This window comes from Takifugu flavidus, chromosome 17, assembly GCF_003711565.1.
Source record: "Takifugu flavidus isolate HTHZ2018 chromosome 17, ASM371156v2, whole genome shotgun sequence".
Taxonomy (NCBI): Eukaryota; Metazoa; Chordata; class Actinopteri; order Tetraodontiformes; family Tetraodontidae; genus Takifugu; species Takifugu flavidus.
The window spans coordinates 4088364-4107505 of NC_079536.1; the positions used below are offsets into that span (position 1 = coordinate 4088364).

The window sequence follows — 19142 nt, forward strand, 5'->3', positions numbered from 1 at the left end:
TTTCTGCGACGGCCTGAAGAGAAGCGTGAGAGGGTCTGAGGGCGGAGGGGTGGGGGGGCCGGAGACGTGACATCACCTTAAACATGTCAGACCAGCTCGCCTGGATTAGAACTGCTGTAATCTAGAAACGGGCCTTGCAAACGTCCCCGTTTTTTAAAGGCTAAAGCCAGAAATGTGGATCCATGTGACCGGCCGAGATGAGCGGTGAATCCGTGGGAATATTGAGCACCAGCTGCCTGAGCTCCGACCTCTCTGTGTCCGAGATTAGAGAATATTTAAAAACATTCGCCGTGAACAAAGCCAACAAGCGTGTACACCTCTGCGGCGGGTTTCCGCTGAAACGCTAAAAATGGAGCGCGGGGTCGGGGCGATTGACCCCTCGGAGAAGCACCTCTTCCTTTAAAAATCGGGAGCGCCTATTTATAAAACGGGGCTCTTCCTCGGCCATAAATGCCTCCGAGATCTTTACCTGATAAATCTGACATGTGATGAAGCAACAGAGCGGCATCATGGGGTAAATATATCCCAGGGTGGGCTCTCAGGAATAAAAGCTGATGTCACTGCTATGTTAGCCGGAGGATGGAGGTTGAAATGTACCTCGTGTTTATGTGAGGGAATACACGCTGTGGAAAAACCGCTTTTGATGGCCGACAGAGGCTGAGTCATTCAGAGGCGGGAAGGCGGCAGCAGGGAGGCACGTTTAACACGGGCGCTGGGATTACCTCCACGTCCTCGGCAGGAAGTCGGGTCTCCGGTCTGCTTCCAGGTGAGCGGCTTGGAAGTGGGCTAAACCACCAGAGAGCGCCGACACGGGCAGAAACATGAAAAGTACCGACGGGCGTGAGAACGCCAGAGCCAGAGTAAATACAGGAGACGGCGCGCCTGTTTTCCAATATTTATTTCTAGAAAGTGCAAAAAGTATATAAAAAAAACCACCTTCGGTATTTACATAAACATTAAAATAGTAGATGTACAATTTTTATTATCACAAAATGAATCCCTGAAGGGGGGAAGCAGAGAATGAAAACAGTGTGGGTGTCCCAATATTACATTTCAGCAGTCTTTTCCAGAGTCTCCCTGCCATTAAAACAAGTTAAAGCTTTTTTTTCTGTTCAAATCGTAGCTGCAGCGGTGGGCTCAGCCTTTCCTGGGGGGGCGATGGGGGTTAGGAGTTGTTGTAGCTGCAGTAGTACACGGCCGTGCTGGCGTCCGACAGCACCGATGATATCAGGCTCTCGGGTCCCTGCATAGCGGCTTCGTGTGCGCCGTACGCCAGCCCCGCCATGTCGGCGCGCCCCGACGAAGAGCTCAGGTACTGCTCGAACTCGCTGCGGTCCACCTCGGACAGCAGCTCGGCCTGGTGCATCTGCTCCACGCTGTCCGTCGAGTGCGGGTGGGAGTCAGGGGGCGGCGAGAGCTGACCTGGGCCGCCCGGGTGGCGTTTGGTGTGGCCGGGGCTGCAGTGGGTGTAATACAAAGCTAGGGGGTTGGGGCATCCCATGTAGGCAGGGGGGAGTGTGGAGGGCTGAGGGGGCTGCTCTGGAGCCGAGGCTGGGTGTCGGTGCAGGATGGGGTTGCTGTGGTGGTTGGAGAGGGGGTCCTGGGGCTGATACTCGGCTGCCTGGGGGTGGTAGGGATAAGCAGGCATCATGTGGCAGTCCTCCTGAGAATGTGGCTGGAAGAACATGGAGTCTGACTCCACAGCATCCAGAGGAGAGGTGTCAGGCGTCGGCAGGCTGTACGTCTCGTACGAGGGGCCCCCGAGTGCCTGAGCATCCCGGTAGTGGCTCAACGGCTGAGAGTGGATCTGGAAGCCGTGTTCGTGGTAGCCGAGGCCCAGACTCTCCATGCAGACTCTGCCCTCGCCGGCAAGGGGCTGGCCCTGGTGGTCGGCCGCGCCGTGGACCAGGAACCCCGAATCCAGCCTCTTAATCCTCTTCACCTGCTTCCGCCGCCGGGGACGATACTTGTAGTTGGGGTGATCCTGCATGTGCTGAACCCTGAGTCGCTCGGCCTCCTCCACAAACGGCTGCTTTTCTGTGACAGGAAGGGCTTTCCACGATTTCCCTTCAGGTCAGAGCAGAGAACACGGGTTAGACAGTGGTCAGATCAATTAAACAACAATGAGGAATATTTTTATTGGATGACACTGATTTTGCTTCGGTAAAATTTAGCAATAATGGTAATAATAATAATTATAATAATATAATAAAGCCTTGAAGGTATACTAATAATAGTTGGTGGCCATTTTCAATTTAGTAGGAAAACACACACACACACACACACACACACACAGACTTCTGACTATTATTTGCTACCTAAACAACCACTGCATTTATTAGGATTTCTGCGCCTTTGCGCAACACGTGAAGGTGAAATGTAAAAAGGTGAATATATATTTATCGATTATTGAAAGCCAGGATTACTTACCCAGCATTTTGCTCAGCTCGGCGTTGTGCAGGTCCGGGTTCTGCTGCGCCAGCCTCTTGCGCTCATCTTTCGCCCACACCATGAACGCGTTCATGGGCCGTCGGATGCGCGGCTCGCTCTTTCCGCGATTCTGGCTCCCGGAGCCGGAGGCGCACGGTTCGCTCTTGACTTTGGTGTCCCCGAGAGGACTGAGAGGGTCGACCCACTGGCAGTGTCCCATTCCAGGCATCATGACTGACATCGTACACCTTGCCTGGGTCTGATCGTCGCTGGCGTAACCCGCATCGGGACTACTCATCTCTGTCCAGCTGCGAGGTTGGTGGGCGTTTTGGGAGAACGCGCAGAGGCGAAAACGCGCATACACACAACTGTTGAATAGACAAAAAAAAGTTAACTTCGCGTTTCTGCCTTCAGATAGATAATGATCACATCCACGGGGCTTTTCCAGGAGTGAAAGTACCGTCAACTCAACCGTGGAAGTGAAGGTTTGTGCGCTATAAAGTCACGGGCAGCCAATCACCGTGTGGTGGGAGTGCCCACTCTACTACAAAGGTGTTAAAAAGTTTCGAGTACTCCGCCTCCGACCCATGTTTGAAGAGCAGACACCCTCAGATGGATCTCGATTTAAAAACAGAATCAGATCTTTGGGGTCCTACACTTATCTCAATTTATTTATTAACATTTTTACGCACGAGTCAGTTTTAGTCATCTTAAAGTCTCCATACGCATGTCCAAACCTTCAACCAACATTGAAAACGAAGTAAAATCTTTAATCCACACGGCCCGTTCATTGCAGTCTGTGTATTGGCAGCTTAACTATCTTGACAGTCAGGTTTATGCACGGAGATAATCGCTCGGTCATTCACAACTTTTACGCACGCTCACTGAGCTCGCCCTTTTAATTTGAGACTAATGAGACCAAAGGCACCGGTTGAGCATTTGAATCAAATCAATAAGAGGAGAAAGGGCTAAAATACACACTCAGCACACCGCTGTCAACCGACTGGCACAAAAACTCTAATGTGATACTGCTGTCTCAAGCTGTTTCGAGGGTGGATACATTGTCTTTAGACGGCTAGACGTCAGTCTGGGACCTTAATGACCCCAAACAAACAGCCAATTGATTAAGTTTTCGACGCAAATCACCTTTAAAATCAGCTCTAATGCAATGAAACTGGTTTTGTATTTTTATTTGAAATACTAATATCAAAAGCTACTCAAAATAAACATATTTTGATTATTTTATTGGGTTTAGTAAGTGCACCATCATACAATTCTAAGGGATCGTGTCCAAATGAAATGATTTACCACCTTCTTGATGTTGATTTGTGCTTTTAATCTGTGTCTGGGCTGACAATCAACATGCTCCAATTCTCCATAAAGACAATCCCTCATGGAATATGTGTAGATGACGTCAGCCTACAGTCAAATATACACTCTATTAGCTCATTGACACCAGCTGCAGAAATGTGCGGGAATGTGCTTCTTTATTTTTGGTGCAGCTGTGCCAGAAACAGGAGGGGGAAAGGTTCATGCGACCTGTTGCACCCCCAGATTTCCAGACGATACGCAGCAGAGGATGAAGCCCCCATGTGTTGGTGGCCAGGAACCCAAACATCAGCCACGGGCTTGGAGCTCTTATCAGAGCCGGCAGACCTCAACCTGTCAGCTCCGTCTTTTTTTGGGACCGTTCTTGTCTCGCCGTGGGTGACGGTCCCACCGACGCGTCAAAGGCGGCTGACAGAAATATGAGAGATGCTTATGCAACCTTTGCCTGCCCTGTGCAGACACCAGCAGGGACACCAGAGCACACTGGATGACCCTCTGGGGGTTGTTTTTTGAGGGGGGGATTGTCCAGCCAAGCGCTGCATGGGACAGGATCTGAACTGTAATACTGTCATCATCTATTTTACCACCGATGACCTGATAAGGTTTTCCCCTCCGATTCTGAGAGAATGGGAGAAGGGGACTCTGTGTGTGTTTGCATGTGTGTGTGTTGATATGGGCGTAGGTCTGAGCGTGTCCTGACCACCTCGCTGTGTGTTTGTGTGTCTCTCTCTGGCTGTGTGGGAGTGTAAAATCCTGATGGAAGAAGTCATAAAGTCTGGAGTTGTAGCCACATTTCCTCCACAGAGATGTTCAGAGGCAGCCCATAGGAGCGGAGCGGAGCGAGGCATTGGCGGTGGTGCGGGCTGTAAGGGAAGGTGACACGCCTCACCCCCCCTTCCCTCATTCCTCTCCCTGTCCCTCCAATAAGTCCCCCACCCCGTGCCTGGGGAGTCTGGAGCTGGGTGGGGGCCAGGGCTCCCGACGCCAGCCTCTGGACTGTGCGCTCAGGGAGAGGTCACTTGGCTTGCTTACACAATGGCATTATCTCAGTTCCAGCTTCGGCTACTGCAGCGGTGAGCACTTCCTGTCCCTCTGCGAGCACTTCCTGTCCTTGGCTTAGCAGCACAAACTGTCCGCCTTCCAAGCGAGTTCTAAGCGGGGCTGCTGGCCGCCAGTCTTGCTCCAGCGACGTCTGCGGGGTAGCTTTCTTGGGAACTGCACAATGCCCTCGCTGGCTCCTTTGTGCTGAGCAGCAAAGGAGAAACGGAAGGTATATATATGTTAGCACTCTTCGCTAATCCCCTGATTCACTCATAGCAACGGCCTGACCAAAGCACGGAACATCGAAATGTTCTGATGAGAACAGTGTGTTGATTAAGACCTCATTAATCAGGCCTCTTACACCTCTTTTGGTCTGGTTTGATTCTGTAACGTGTTAGAAAATGCTAAACTGCTGATGAGTATCTGATCTGTTTCGGTTGTGTCAATGATGTGGCAGATGCCGCAAAACCAGAGCCAATCATCTGTCACTCTGGTTCTTCTCAGCGCGCCGGTTCACAGCAATCTGCGCTTTAAGGTCTGTTCAGAATTCCGCTAATTGAGTTTCTGTCTGAGTTTCACAGATCGCGACGACAGACCTCAAGCCAAATGTCACGGAAATCACTTCCTCGTGCAAAAACTCAGGCACGTGTGACACAAAGCTCCACGTTCACCCGTAAAATTCATCCGTGAAAGTCGCTTCTTTGGGATCAAAACATGACCTCCGATTGTTGCATGTTAAAAACAAACAAGAACAAGACGACGCTAACTTGAGAGCTCCTGTTAAAGGAGTAAAACCTATAGGAAAAAGGCAATTAATGCTGGTTTGTGAAGGTTCCGCCGCCTCATGTCATTATCGGCGGTGAGACAGCCGTCGTTTCCGCTGCTCCCATCCAACACCTGCTATGAAGGTGTTTTAGGGCTGGAGGAGGCTAGGAACGGGTGTGTCTAACAGGTGTGCAGGAGAGAAAAGCAGAGATAATCCACTGTTCCAGCGGTTGATTCTGCAAATAGAAATCACACCTCCCTCCGAGAAGCTGAGAAAAACACCTTCCACGCCGGGAAAAGTCGTAACGAAGCCGCACTCTTCCGTCTGTACCGGGAAAATCGCCCTGCGGACCAGATTGCAGATATGAGAGATCTTCCTGGGGCTTTTGGTCTGAACCTCTTTAGCGTGAGGGAAGTGAAAGTATCCAGCGATGAAAATGAGGACTTGAAATTAATGAAATGATGCAATGAGAACGCTCCCCATCCCCCCGTTGGTTTTTTTAAACATCTTATTGGTGGTCTCACTTTCCCCAGGGGGTTATGGGGGTGGGGGGGGGGGGGGGTACTGGGAAAGTTTCTGTGTAACCTTGCAGTGAGGGTGGCACTGGGACAAGCGGGGCCACGGAGGAAACCGTCCCCACGCTTGTCTCATTGTTCTGGAGGCGTTAATCTGTCGAGGATCTGCTGGGAATCAGGTGGGCCTGTTCTCGGCCCCGCCGTGTTTACCGGCTGCTGGGATCTGTGTTTGAGCAAAGAGGACATCTTCACCAATCAGGAAGATGCCGTGATGATAAAACAATTCCTGGCCTCCGTCGCTGTCGAGGACGAGCGCGTCCGCCTTATCTTTCCGTCTTGCCCTCGCTCTCCGTCTGTTTTCGCTACGCTGAAGCCGGGCCCCGACACAAATCTGTGTCTTTAGCCATGCTAACACGAGGATGTTTGGAAACTTTTCGCCGCGAGTTGTGGCGACCTTGGAGTTTGCGCCTTGCCAGAGGTCAGCCAACAATAAAACGGAAGCAACAAGTAAAATAATCAAAGTCTCTTTCCTGAGAACATCCAGGGTTCTGTAGTTTCAGTCAAGTGAGCAAGAGCACGCCGAAACACACAGAAATATCAGTCCAATGGCTGGATTCAGGGAGAGAGTACATCTCTCCAGTCATTTGGATGGGAGAGTTCTTTGGGGGGGGGGTTAAAACGCCGTATTTTCGGTGTTCCTCGCGCAGCTTTAGACATTTCATTGTTTTAGTTCCTCACAGTTTGCTGAAGCTTGTTTGTGATGGTCAAGAGCCCGTTAGCTTAGCATAGCAGTGAGGTTGGAGATGACTCTTGCAGCCTCAGACTTGCAACCTCAGTTGGTTTTACAGCCAAAAAAAGTTATTTCCTTATCATTTTTTATGGCTACAACAACCAGATAAACCTACTTAACCCACCTGATAGTTGATCGAGCTCCGCAGGTGCAGTTTATTTAACCAAAGCGTCACTTTATCTGTTTCTCTATTCTCTTTATTAGTGCACAGTAGAGGCAGGACTGTGTTTGGGTGTGCAAAATGCTCTTTGAAGGCCAGATCAAAGGCGGTTCATATTCACATTGGTGCCGACGGACCCCCCCTATACAGCACAGACGATGCGTGTCTGTACTGTGGAGGATGGATGGAACAGCTAAACAGATCAGTGACTTCACACCAGGAACCCGCCGCCGTTGCTCATCATGACTCCGCAACAACCAATCAAAGGCAGGATCCCAGATGACACATACCTGGCGAGCAGCGAGCGCAAAGACAAAGAGGAAGTGGTGGGTAAATAAAAGACGTTAGCAGAGGAAGTTCCTACCTTTAGCTTTCACTGTGACCTCTGCTGTTATTGTAAGAGCGGCCAAACCTCATCAATGTCGTGTCAAATCACAACCATTCTTCAAGTCACATGATCACATGCGGCCGTCACCCCAGTGGCCCCGGGGCAGCGCTCGCTCATTTGTAACTGTCTCCCCGCTCCCTGCACAGCACCGCAGGGAGAAGAAAGCCTATTAATAGGAATGTCTTGATTGACTGATGAATCACCATTAGTAAGAGAGGGGAAGAGGAAAAGCCAGGTTTCCTTAGCGAAGTGAACAGGGAGGTCGGCCACACGGGAGGGCGGCTCTTTCATCTGTTCACTTTTACTGGCCCCGACCCTAATCCTCCCCACTGGCGAGCCGCACATTGTCCTGACAGAGGCTAATCGAGACCCGTGTTTATCATTTTTATGACTTTATCCATGAAGACAGAGGTACGGTGGACTTCCTGTTCTCCAGGTTTCCTTGTTGGAGCCGCCGCATTATTAGTGTCGACCTCAGCTCCCATCTCGCTGTGGCATTGTTCCTCCCGCTGCTATGACCATTCCCGAAACTGATAAGATTTGTCTATTTTGGGTCTTTCTTTTCTTTTTTGGCCTTGACACCTGAGCCAGCCCAAAATAATGCTTTAAATGGTCACAAAATACCTGCTCAAGAGAACCATTTATGCCACCCAATCACACAATAAAACAGATTTACAAAGCTTGTGTAGCTACTAGCATGAGCATGATGGTTGTTCTCTGGATGTTAAACTATGTTTTAAAAAAAGCACATTTGTGGCTAATGTTTTTCAGAAACGATGACTTATTCTTCATCTTTTCCTCAATCACCTCTGGGATGAAAAGAACCAAAAGAGGTAACTGCTTTCCTGAACAGACACATAAATACAACCTGACACACTTTGACCTGTCTTTGACCCCCCCCCAACCCAAAGAAGTGCCTCGATTCATCTAACTGGTATTGTAGCGGCAGGAAGATGCAGGTCGAGGCGCGTGAAGTCCAGAGTCCATTTCTGATTCCCTCCGCCATGAAAACTGATTTGTTAATTACTGATTGAACTCTCTAGATTCCCTTTTTTAGGAAATAAGAGGCACAGTGGGGTCTTTGTGTGTGACAATCGGGGTGTGAATTGATTCCTCGGCCGCTCAAACACTCTGAAATCCTTTCATGTGTGGCCTTTGCCTCGTCGCTAACGCGTCACCCGAAAAACGAAACGCTCGGGGCGACCGACGCCGATCAATACCAGTGTGTGTGTGTGATCAGTGGCATTGTGCCTACCAAGAATCTGGATCAATAGGGGTAAGCAAGGAAGCCAAAGTCAGAAGATAAGAGTGAAGATCAAACACGCTTCTTGAACGACACTTGAGCGTCGTCCCTTAAATCCTGTTTTCGCCGTCGTATCCCAAATGTCAAAAGTCGCTGAAAGATGTCAAACATTGAGGATGAAGACAAAAATAATGGATCTTCTCCAGCTCACCTTCAGACACCCTCCTGTTAGGGTCCGAGGGACAGTGGCGCCATAAAGGAAGGCGGAGCTCGACACATTCAAGTCTAGGAAGCTAATGCTAACAAACAAGGTGTTAGCTTATGTTCTGTATATGTGAGGTTGAAAATGACGTCAACCAGTGCCCTTTGTTTGGGGTTTGTTACTAAAAAAAACAGCTAAACACGAAACAGTCTAATTAGAAAACGTGATTTCTGAAGATTAGAGAACAAAGATTCAAAGTCAAGGCTAGAAATTCCTCACGTGACCGAGTGTGCACGGAGAACAAAGCAGAAGAAAAACCTCCCTTTTGTTTCTTTACGTGACTCTTACGGATGAGCCGGAGCCTCTGGCCCTGTCTGGTGACGTTACCTGAGAGGCGACGGCTTTTATTGCGTTAAAGTGAGAAAAATGGCTGAGGAATGCGGCGCATGTTCTTTGCACACAGCTGTGGTTTTATGGAGGAAATGCTGCATGCGAGCACTTCCTCCCAGAGCTGTTCCCTTTACATTAATGCTGCGCTGATAGGAACAAACAGCCGTTGTAATAGATTCACTTTTTCGGTTAAGAGAGAAAAAAAAAGCTAAGCTGTAATTTGCATACGTCCTCTGTCAATTCTTACAACTGTGTCACAATAAAATGTACGCCCCTTTGGAATGTTATCAATACATTATCTCACATATCCTTCAGGCCTATCTTTCACTTTGACGGCTCCCTGTGTTTGACTAAACCTCACGGTGTCTGAGTTCACTTGATGGAGATTATCTCCTGGGTTCATTTACACACAATGGCCTGGATCATCAATATCCAGGTCCTCTCACCTCCTGCCTCAGGCTGCGGAGGAATCTGAGCAAACTGCAGCTGCTAGTTAGCACAGCTATCAATAAACTATCATTTACCGCCCTGGTAACTATGCTAACAACGCTAGCCCGGTGCAGTAGCAGTGATTCCGAAGGGTCAGCGGCTACTAGATTTGTGTTAGCAGATATCTTTGGGTGAATGGCTGCGGTTACGTCCAATTTGAAGCCGATTTAATGCAGCAGCGTAAGCAGGTCAGCATCCCTGTTGTGACAGCATGGGAAACGCTTGTATCAGGAAACTGAGGGAAAAGTCCCTCCTGATATCATCTGGACCAGCATCCAGACAAAAGCCCGCCACCCATGCTGACATGCCATGGCGCGCGAAACAATGGAGACCCGAGAGGACCGCGTCCACCGCTGAAAAATGGCATCCAGATATTCTGATCAGTACCTCTGGCGCGGACTTTGAACTTTGCGGTAATTGTTGCGCCGCTACACGGCGTCGGGTTGAACTTTTCTGGCTCCGCACCATCCATAACACATGTTATCACTGTGGCGTGTAGAGCGCCGCTCCTTATCAGATGGCCCCGTTTCCTGGTGAAATCTCCAGCTCTATCATGCCTCTGCAGACCTGGAGAAGTGTCATAGATGGATAATAAATACGACCTATGTTACGGGTTCACTTATATGTACGAAGCCGAATTTGTTCGGCTGCTGCAACGTCTGATTTGCAAGTAATTTTGCACTAACTTTACGATATCTGGGACGATGAGGTACGATAGTTGGAAGTTGACATGGTCAGCAAAGGTTAAGGGTCAGTTGCACTGGAAACTGTGCTTAGAGGCACCACGACAGCGCATTACTGCCTGGAAACTGCATCAGTCGGCGCATGATTCTGCACAATTTAACCACAAATCACACCTTGCAGAGATTTACAGGGTAAATCAAAGCTCACAATTTCCTCGGCTCAGAGGAAAACCCCTCAGAGGAGAATGGGTTGATAAGGTCCCGGTGCGCCCACGGCTTCCTCTTAGATAAATAAATACATAAATAAAAACACGCTTGGCCACTCCAGCTTTATTGTTCCTCCGCGGGCTGTGAAGTGGAGGCATTCATGTTCATAATGAATAAGTCCATTAACAGATTTGGCCCAGGTGGGTGATGCCCCCCCTGCAACCTCTGCAGGGACCTGTGGGAGCAGGGTGGGGGTCAGAAATCTTCCTTTTAAGGTGGCGATGGCTGAGAGAAAAAGGTGTGTGTGTGTGTGTGTGTGTGTGTGTGTGTGTGTTGTTGGTTTGACTGGGCTGAGAGTGTGTCACGTTTTCTGGAGTGATAAGAGCTGGAGCAGGAAGCCGTGAGAGGGCAGGAAGGAAGAGAGCTTGGGTCTGGAAGGAGAGAGGGGAGATGGAGGGAGCGAGAGGCGCAGGAGAGAGGAGAGCAGAAACATGAAAACAAGAATAACAATCAAAACTTAATCCAGCCTGATGCACCGGTTCCTTTACATGCGCGCAGCTGCGTGTGGCGCTTGAGGACCAGACTCGCTGCTCAGCGTGCGTGTTAACAGGCGTGTGGGCGGAGCTCTGCTGGGAAAGGGAACCTGGGGGTCCAGGGGGAAGTGAGTGGGTGACTAAATTTCATATAGCATCTTTGAAAAGCCACGCTAACGTGCACTTGTTTCCCACTATTGAACGGGCCGCTCAGCGGTGACAGCGTCAAGCGTCAGGCTGGTTAGCGTCAGGCTTGTTAGCATCATACGCTACTGCTGTCAGCTCGTTTTTAAGCTTTAATTATTTTTTCAGAGGTTTTTGTTTCTTCTATGGGTGATCAGTGTGGAATTACACTGAAAAAAATCCACATCAAAAGACAAAAGAAAACACTTTTACTCAATTTTTCTCAACTTTTCTTTTCTCCACGAAGCGCTAGCTTAGCTTATTTTAGCCTCGGCATAATTTCATCTAACATTCCGACACCCACCTGCAACACTTTTAGTTAAGTGGAGCTAAGCTAACCGAAGCACCTGGGTGTATGATAGAAACATGTACGCAAATTGTGATAATGTGTGATTTCTGTGGCCCTGCCTCTCAGCAGAAGCAGCAGCGAGTGGCACAGTTTGAATTTCTCACATTTTCTGATTTTCTTTTTCTCCCAGGTGAGAGTTCCAGCAGCTCGGCTCCCCAGCGCATTCACCGCTCCCTTCCTTTTAATCAATCTGTTCCTCTAAAAAGGATTTCTCTATTTTGAGATTTTAATCCAGAGCGTGAGTTAATCTCTGAAACTGCAGGGATTGGAGGAGGGGCCTCAAAGCCACTCAGCCCCAGGCCGCTCCCGCAATTACACCCGCGAGGACACCAATAAATCACACTCTCGTAATGCCTCTCGGAAAATTAATTTTCCGAGCCTCGGAACTCGGTCATGTAGGTCAGGTAGTTGAAGCTGGTTTGGTCGTTTTCCAGGCATTTTTCGCCCAGATTAAAACACGGAAGGAAAGGAGTGTGAATGATGGCCAAACCTGTCCAATTGTGTTTAAGAACTGCAGATTATTTTGAGGCAACATGCACGTGGGGGATTGAATTTTTCTGTTTGTTTTTTTTTGTCAGGCTTTAATGGGGGCAGCAATGAAAGTTTATTGCATTTTTCATTATGAAATACATCTCATTTAATCCACATATTCTGCTCTTTTTGCAGATTATGACCTCGGACCAAATGGGTGCGCCCTCTACCGCGAGTAGGTGGTATTACACCAAATAGTTGCTACTCTCTGGATCTCAGATTTGAAACTTTCTTAAATCTTCATAATATAACAGTTTGATAGTAAAAAAAACAAAATTAAAAAGGTAAGTGTTTATAGAATCTAAAATTAATACAGAAATTTTCCTAGCCTTTACAGAATTAAAGTTACACCTTTTCACTTTACAAATATGCATAATTCATACACATTTCTCCAATAAACTGCAAGAATCTATATCTCTCTGCCTAGCTGTTTGCATTTTCTCACTACGTTCTACACACTCTAAATAAATTGCCCACTTTTCCCAGAAAAGCTTACACGCAGTTTTATTTTTTATTTTTTTGCTGCTTTCAGACCTGATCCGAGTCACGAGGTCATGATAACATAAGCTAATACTTTTAGAAGCAGGACAGCTGGGGGAAGGAAAATTCCTACCCAAAATAGCAGGCAGAATTATGCTTATAGCATCTGCCAAAATATAGACACGTATCGGCATTCCCGGGCCGTGCCGCTGAGGCGATGGCGGCAAAACCATCACGGCACCGTTGGCCGAGCCGGTCTGGGTCTGTATTCATATTCATGATATAATAGCAGATCACAGTTTCCTAATGGGATCCTGCTTGTGTGTGTGTGTGTGTGTGTGCGTGTGTGAGTGAGTGAGTGAGTGTGGGTGTGTGTTGCGTGTGTGTGAGTGAGTGTGGGTGTGTGTGCAGGGGTGGTTCACACAGAGCCACAGAGTCTAGCCTCTACTTGCCCTCTGAGGTCTTTATTAGCGGTCTATTACTGTAAAGTTGCTATCAGCTATGAGGGGTGGGGGCCGGGGAGGGGAGGGGGGGTCTCCCTGGCTGCCACTAAGCAGTAAATAAATATGAGCCTATTGTGTTCTCGTAGCCTCACTGTCCTTGCTCCTCCATGCTGAGTAAACGCTCACATACAATGGGAGGCCGGACTGCCTTGTCATTCCTGATCCCGCCAGATTGCTCTTCCAGGTCTGCTGCCTGGGAAAAATGGGCGGCGGAGGGAAGAGGAAGCAATGAAAAAGTGATCTGTGAGAATATTGTTCGGTGGTGCATCTCAGCTCTCGCCCCAATAAAGCGCATCAGGCCGCGCGCATTTCGCCCATTTTAAAGGTTCCAAACTGCAGCCAGTCGCTTGGAAATCCGCTTATTTGAGCCGATTTGTCTTTGCAGGAAATGTTGGTAAAGGAAAAAACTACCGGGTTTTAAATGAAGCAGAAGAAATTATGTGAAAATATGAAATTGCCGCATTCTGGTGACATATGTGTTCCTTTTGCAGGGTGTAGAAAGAAACCTTCAGTAGCTTTATCTTTCTATTCTGTAGATTCTCAGAAAAGGAATAAACGAAGGACCCAGAATCGCACCTGATCCATCAGTTCGTAGTGTGACGACTTATGATTTAAACGCCCTCGTCGTTTTAAACTACAGTCAAACTACCGCTGCCACTACTCAAGTGTCTCTACGGTGACCAGATCAGACTTTGAGTCTCTTTTCTGAACTTTTCTGGCCCAGTTCCTTGTGTGTGTGTGTGTGTGTGTGTGTGTGTGTGTGTGTGTGTTCCAGGTGGGACGGATAAAAGAAATCATGCGAAAGCTGCAAACGTTTCTGGGCACTCCGGCCCGGCTGGTGGAGCTTCCTCCTGTTCCTCCACAGGAAGCGTGCTGCCCGGGCTGCAGGGGCCCCGAGCATGGACGCAGAAACGGGGCATCGAACGAGGAAGGGCGGCGGAGCGTTCCCACCCCCCCAACACACACACACACACACACACACACACACACACGGGACGGCATCGCTCCGGCTCCCTCTGCCCCCGGTGGGCTTGTGCCGCAAGGCTGCCGTCAGAGTGCAGAGGCGGGCGCTGATGACACACGTGAAGTAGTTTTCCAGATCGGTTTTCCTGCCCTTCCAGCTGCGAGCGGCGCAAACAGCACAGGAAGAATAACACAAGTCGCAGGCCAAGCTCGGGGAATGTGGCCTCAACAAACGCAAGACAAATAAAAAGTTAAAAGGCGCTGCGCTCCTCCCGAGAGCCTCTGAGGGAGGGAAGTGAGGCTACGTCCTGAGAGAAGGTCCAGCTTTTCAGAGCGGCAGCACAAGCTCAACAATGAGCCGCCAATCAAAGGCACGACCCTTTACACGGAGTTTGCTCTTTTCATATCGCCATAGAAACGGCTTCAATCCTGTATCACATCAACTAGCTTTGATATCAATAGTTCAATGGGCCACATTCAATCTGATGATGTGCTGAAGAAAGGAGCAAGAATAAAAAAGTGTAACATCAGACCTCATCTAACTTTGACCTTTGACCTTTAGTGCGAAACTCGCACTAATTTTTTTTTTTCCGGTTGTCCCGGTTGTTTTCAGCTCCACTTCAGTCTCTCTTTCCTCGGTGAGTCTTGGGTCATTACAGCCGAGGTGATTTTACAGCAGCAGCTTAACACACAGTGTGTTGCCTTCAGGTGCCCCCAGCATGAGGCTGCTACCTGCTGGGGGGGCTTTGGGGATTTTACGACGCTAAGTCAATCGGCGGAGGTGTCGAAGACGCCACGTCAACACAAACGAACAGGTGCCCGCTGCAGAGTCAAAGGGAGGCCGGCGGAGGTCCCGAGGGGACGGACCTACTGTCACTGAGGACCGCTGGTGGTGTCATTGTATTGAAATTCCTGAAGACTGTCCTGGCCGTGAAGGCAGCGCAGCAACTGTTTGCATTTGTGACTATCCATATTCAGTATTTAAACAGCGGGCTGAGGTTTTCTCCCAACCCTCTGGAAGCTGCGTAAAGAAATGATCAAACAGTGTGTTTAGCTTTCCTAAGCCCTGTTAGCATGCTAGGCTAACGGCTAAGTATAGAAAATAACTGGGGGGAAATAATCGTATCGTGTAATTTAATGAATCAATTTATCACTGAGGTTAGAGTGGTCAGCTGACTCAATTTTTGTCAAGTGTCGGCTTCATTGATGCTTCTTGGGGGCGAAAACTCGTTATTTTTATTAGTGTTTGTGGGAAGTCTGGTTGCTAACTCTGGCGTCTGGCCCGCAGGTCACCGGGTCACATTCAGCACCACGTGGTGACATTAAGTGATCGGACCGACATACCTGGTCATTCTGATACTATTTGGTCGTTTTCCGAGCCCTAGCGGCTGCTGGAGGACGAGGAACTCCGGAGTATCTGACTTCACGCTCCTTCCTGTCGGAGCTTCCTCCTCAGCTCCAGACGGAGCAGATGTCTCTCCGGGATAATTCTCGGATGAGCATTATCTGCAGACGGCAGCTCCGAATTCTCCCGAACTTCAGGAAACTATTGATGACCTCCTCGCCTTCTAATTTTGGCTCGCAGCTCCTCGGAAAAAGGTTACCAGCAAATAAACGAGTCTATTTTGAGGGTTTAATATAAACTCCAGCTATTCGGCCCATCAATATCAGATGTATTCCGGTTTTTAATACCTAACGAGGAAAGTATGTCATGTCTGGAATGTTTCCTCTGACATCCAACATGCTTGATGTGTTGGGATTCCAAACATTCCAGAGTGATAATCAGAAACCAGCCTCTAGGGCAGACGTTCCATTTTTAGAATATTGGCCAAAATAACAAGATAATTATGATTTAACCATTTTAACTGTGAGGGGGTTCATTTTTTTCTTCCATTCTCACGGCTTCCTCACCTAAACGCATCACATTCTCCCCTTTTTTATGCACTCTGACATTGTTTTGGTATTATTTGATACACCAGAAGTCTGTTTCAACTGCAGATTGTAAATATTTGACAAATGAGCAGTTTCATAACTGCAACAGCGATATCTGTCCGCAGCAGTGGCCGTTTCCATCACTGTTTATTGCCGATTATATTTTCACCTGCAACGCTGATATCATCCCGTTGTTTGTCTTTCAGGAAGTTCCTGCAACCGCTCATTAGAGGCCGAAGTCTGAACCAAACAACAAGAGGAACTCGCAGATTTGGGCTGCAAACCGCTCACATGCGCTCCATGTTTCATAACCCATGATGGAATATTGTCGTGGGAGCTAAACTTCCACTCGTTCCAGTGAGGTCAGATTACAGCACGTTCTTTTTTTTTATACTGTACTTTCCTTTCCTTCCGATGCCACGAGATCATCATGTTCAAGCCAACATACCCTCATTTTATGCATCTTTTGAGTTTTTGCTCTCCTTTGATATTGTAATGGTATGATTCTAAACAAAAAAAATCTCCCACAGTCTGTTTTTAGAATCATAACACAATATCAAAGAAGATATCAGAGCAATAAAGGCTGCAAATAAGCAAAAATAGCAAATGCTACAATCGTGTAAGAGTTGGCGGCACCTAGTGGTGGGAAAGTAAATTGCACCATATTAACTCTGGACGAAACAACGGATTTGATCTATGTCTGGAAATATTTGGTGGTTAGATTAATTAAGCATTTTACTTCAAAAATTAGACTCCAAATGGGATCAATATTGCCAATGGGTAACGCAGGCTGTTTGTCCACTCTGGGCTTCTGTAGAAAGTGGTGAAGCAACCTTCCTAGCACCGTTGGAGGTGGACCCAGATCACATTTTGTATCTTCCTGTTGAGTGAATAAAACCCAGTTTCTTGGTTACTTTAGACCATAGAACACATTGAAATTTATATAAAATATACATTTTCTGTGATCACATTGTCAAATGTGCTATTAAATTATGTAAAATATAAAGCATTTAAATTGAAGGCTGACTCAGCACATCATAAATACAGATACTTAATAGAATATGACAATTTTCACTCTGGTTAAAATACTTTCAGGATTCTGACATCACATTTTTGTGCAACATTTGATCTAAAACAAGCTAATTAAGATCTAACTAGACAAAAGTGCCATCAAGTTAACCCCTAATCTGAGCCTGTTTTTATATTTAAAAAAAGCTTTTGAGAGGTTTGTTCCTTCAGTGCTTCACTTCTTGTGCAGGAAAAAGTTCAAGCTGGAGGTCCTGACACAGAAACTTCTCAAACCGGAAATAAACATTTACCTAAACGAGTAAACATTCAGAGCCAGCACCGACATATTTTTGGATGCTTGAATTTTTTTTAGGAGCATATTTTTAGATCTTCTGTGAAAATGTTAAAGTAATATAAGAAGGTGAAACACAGTGTGGGACAACTTGTTAAGATAAAGGTGGAATAGATAAAGATGGAATTCTCTGGCAGGCTTTCTATCCAGTTGCATCATGGGAAATGTATTTTATTATTGTTGTTATTATTATTATTATTGATCCAAAAATCCATCAACTTATGGCCTCTGATTATCTGACAGCACTGCAAGAATAGTAATAATGAGCCTTTTCAGTTGGATTAATTATTTATTTTTGCATTATAATCACAAAGGAAGACAACAGAAGTCATTTAAGAATAATAAAGAACAAAAAGTACAATATATTTGGCAGCCGTCCGAAGGACACATTGTCAATTTGAATAAATACATAGGTCCATCGGGTCAGGAGAGCAAGCGGCCCTCTCTGTGGCTGCTCTGTGGCTGGTAGCTGCTGGGGTCCACAGATTCGGGCCTGCTATGAGAGGCCGGGCCCAGGTACTGTTCAAACTCACTGCGGTCCAGGTCATACAGCATGTCCAGCTGAACCTGTTCCAGGTAGAAATCCAGCGAGGGACCAGGCGGACACAGCAGGCTCCCATAAAACCGGGACTCCCCATGATCCACATGTGGAGCTGCGGGGCTGGAGGAAGCATACTGCACGTGGTCCTGATGTCTCCTTGGAAATGGTTCTGTGGCATACGTGGCTGGATTGGGGTTTGGGTACATCTCGGGATGGTTGTGGAAAGGTTCTGCTGCTCCTGCTGCCGCGTCCCCAAACACATGCATGTTTGTGTAGCTGCCGTGTGATGGGGCAAAATGAGCCAGGGAGTTGGAGTAGGTGGGCATGCTGGGGTAGGATGCCTGCTGGTTCTGCAGCAGGTGGGTGAGGTTGTTGGACACCATGAAGCCAGAGGTGCAGAGCGAGTTCAGAGCGGAGGGGGCATCTGCCCCCGGAGGCTTGGTGTTCTTCTTCAGCTGCTTCCTCCTGCGGGGCCTGTACTTGTAGTTAGGATAGTCAATAGTGTGCTGGACCCTCAGCCGCTCGGCCTCCTGCATGTATGGACGCTTCTCGGCCAGAGACATGGCCTTCCAGGTTTTTCCTGCAGAAAAGATGAAAAAGATTAATTCCAGTCATTTAATAAGTCTGACTATTGAATAATAATAAGGTTATAGCAGTATTATGGGTCCACATAAACAAATATTGTACTATTTTTAACACTTAAAATGGCTAATAATTCGATTCTGGTAATCCAGTAAAGACTTTACCGAGTATTTTGCTGAGATCTGTGTTCTCCAGGTCTGGGTTCAGATGAGCCAGCCGCCTGCGCTCCTCTTTAGTCCAGATGATGAAGGCGTTCAGGGGCCTCCTGACTCTCTGCTGCGTCGAGGAGGCGGACTTGGCTTCGGGGCTGGTACAGCTGGAGTCCGAGTTCACAGACGCCGGGCTGGACGGACCCGAAGCCGGCGAGCGCGCCTCGCTCCTCTGCTCCCCGTCTGCGGAGGCCGAGTCCTCGCTTTGGAACGCGTTTGCGCAGTGCTGGTACGCGGCGGGGTCGTGGCGGAAACGCATGGTCAAACTGGGCTGATGCTGGTTGGAATCGGCTCTGGGTAACTGTCATCCTCGTAGTGATGAAGAATGACCGATATATGTGGG

General features: G+C 48.0%; 2 protein-coding genes across 2 annotated transcripts; both read right to left on the reverse strand.

Moving 5' to 3' along the window:
* Positions 1–881: 881 nt before the first annotated feature.
* sox17 (SRY-box transcription factor 17) lies at positions 882–2913 on the reverse strand. The gene is made up of 2 exons (XM_057013407.1): positions 2431–2913; positions 882–2067 (listed from the first exon to the last, which is right to left on the reverse strand). The coding sequence occupies exons 1-2, from the start codon at positions 2726–2728 to the stop codon at positions 1166–1168; spliced, it is 1200 nt and encodes a 399-aa protein (XP_056869387.1). The 5' UTR covers positions 2729–2913; the 3' UTR covers positions 882–1165.
* Positions 2914–17760: 14847 nt separating this feature from the next.
* On the reverse strand, positions 17761–19142 carry sox32 (SRY-box transcription factor 32). Its single transcript, XM_057013186.1, has 2 exons — positions 18755–19142; positions 17761–18588 (listed from the first exon to the last, which is right to left on the reverse strand). The coding sequence occupies exons 1-2, from the start codon at positions 19056–19058 to the stop codon at positions 17891–17893; spliced, it is 1002 nt and encodes a 333-aa protein (XP_056869166.1). The 5' UTR covers positions 19059–19142; the 3' UTR covers positions 17761–17890.

Coding starts and splice junctions, on each gene's coding strand:
- sox17 (XM_057013407.1), bottom strand. CDS start 2,728: ATGAGTAGTCCCGATGCGGGTTACGCCAGCGACGATCAGACCCAGGCA. Junction 2,068..2,430: donor CGAGCTGAGCAAAATGCTGG/GTAAGTAATCCT, acceptor TCTGACCTGAAG/GGAAATCGTGGAAAGCCCTT.
- sox32 (XM_057013186.1), bottom strand. CDS start 19,058: ATGCGTTTCCGCCACGACCCCGCCGCGTACCAGCACTGCGCAAACGCG. Junction 18,589..18,754: donor AGATCTCAGCAAAATACTCG/GTAAAGTCTTTA, acceptor TCTTTTCTGCAG/GAAAAACCTGGAAGGCCATG.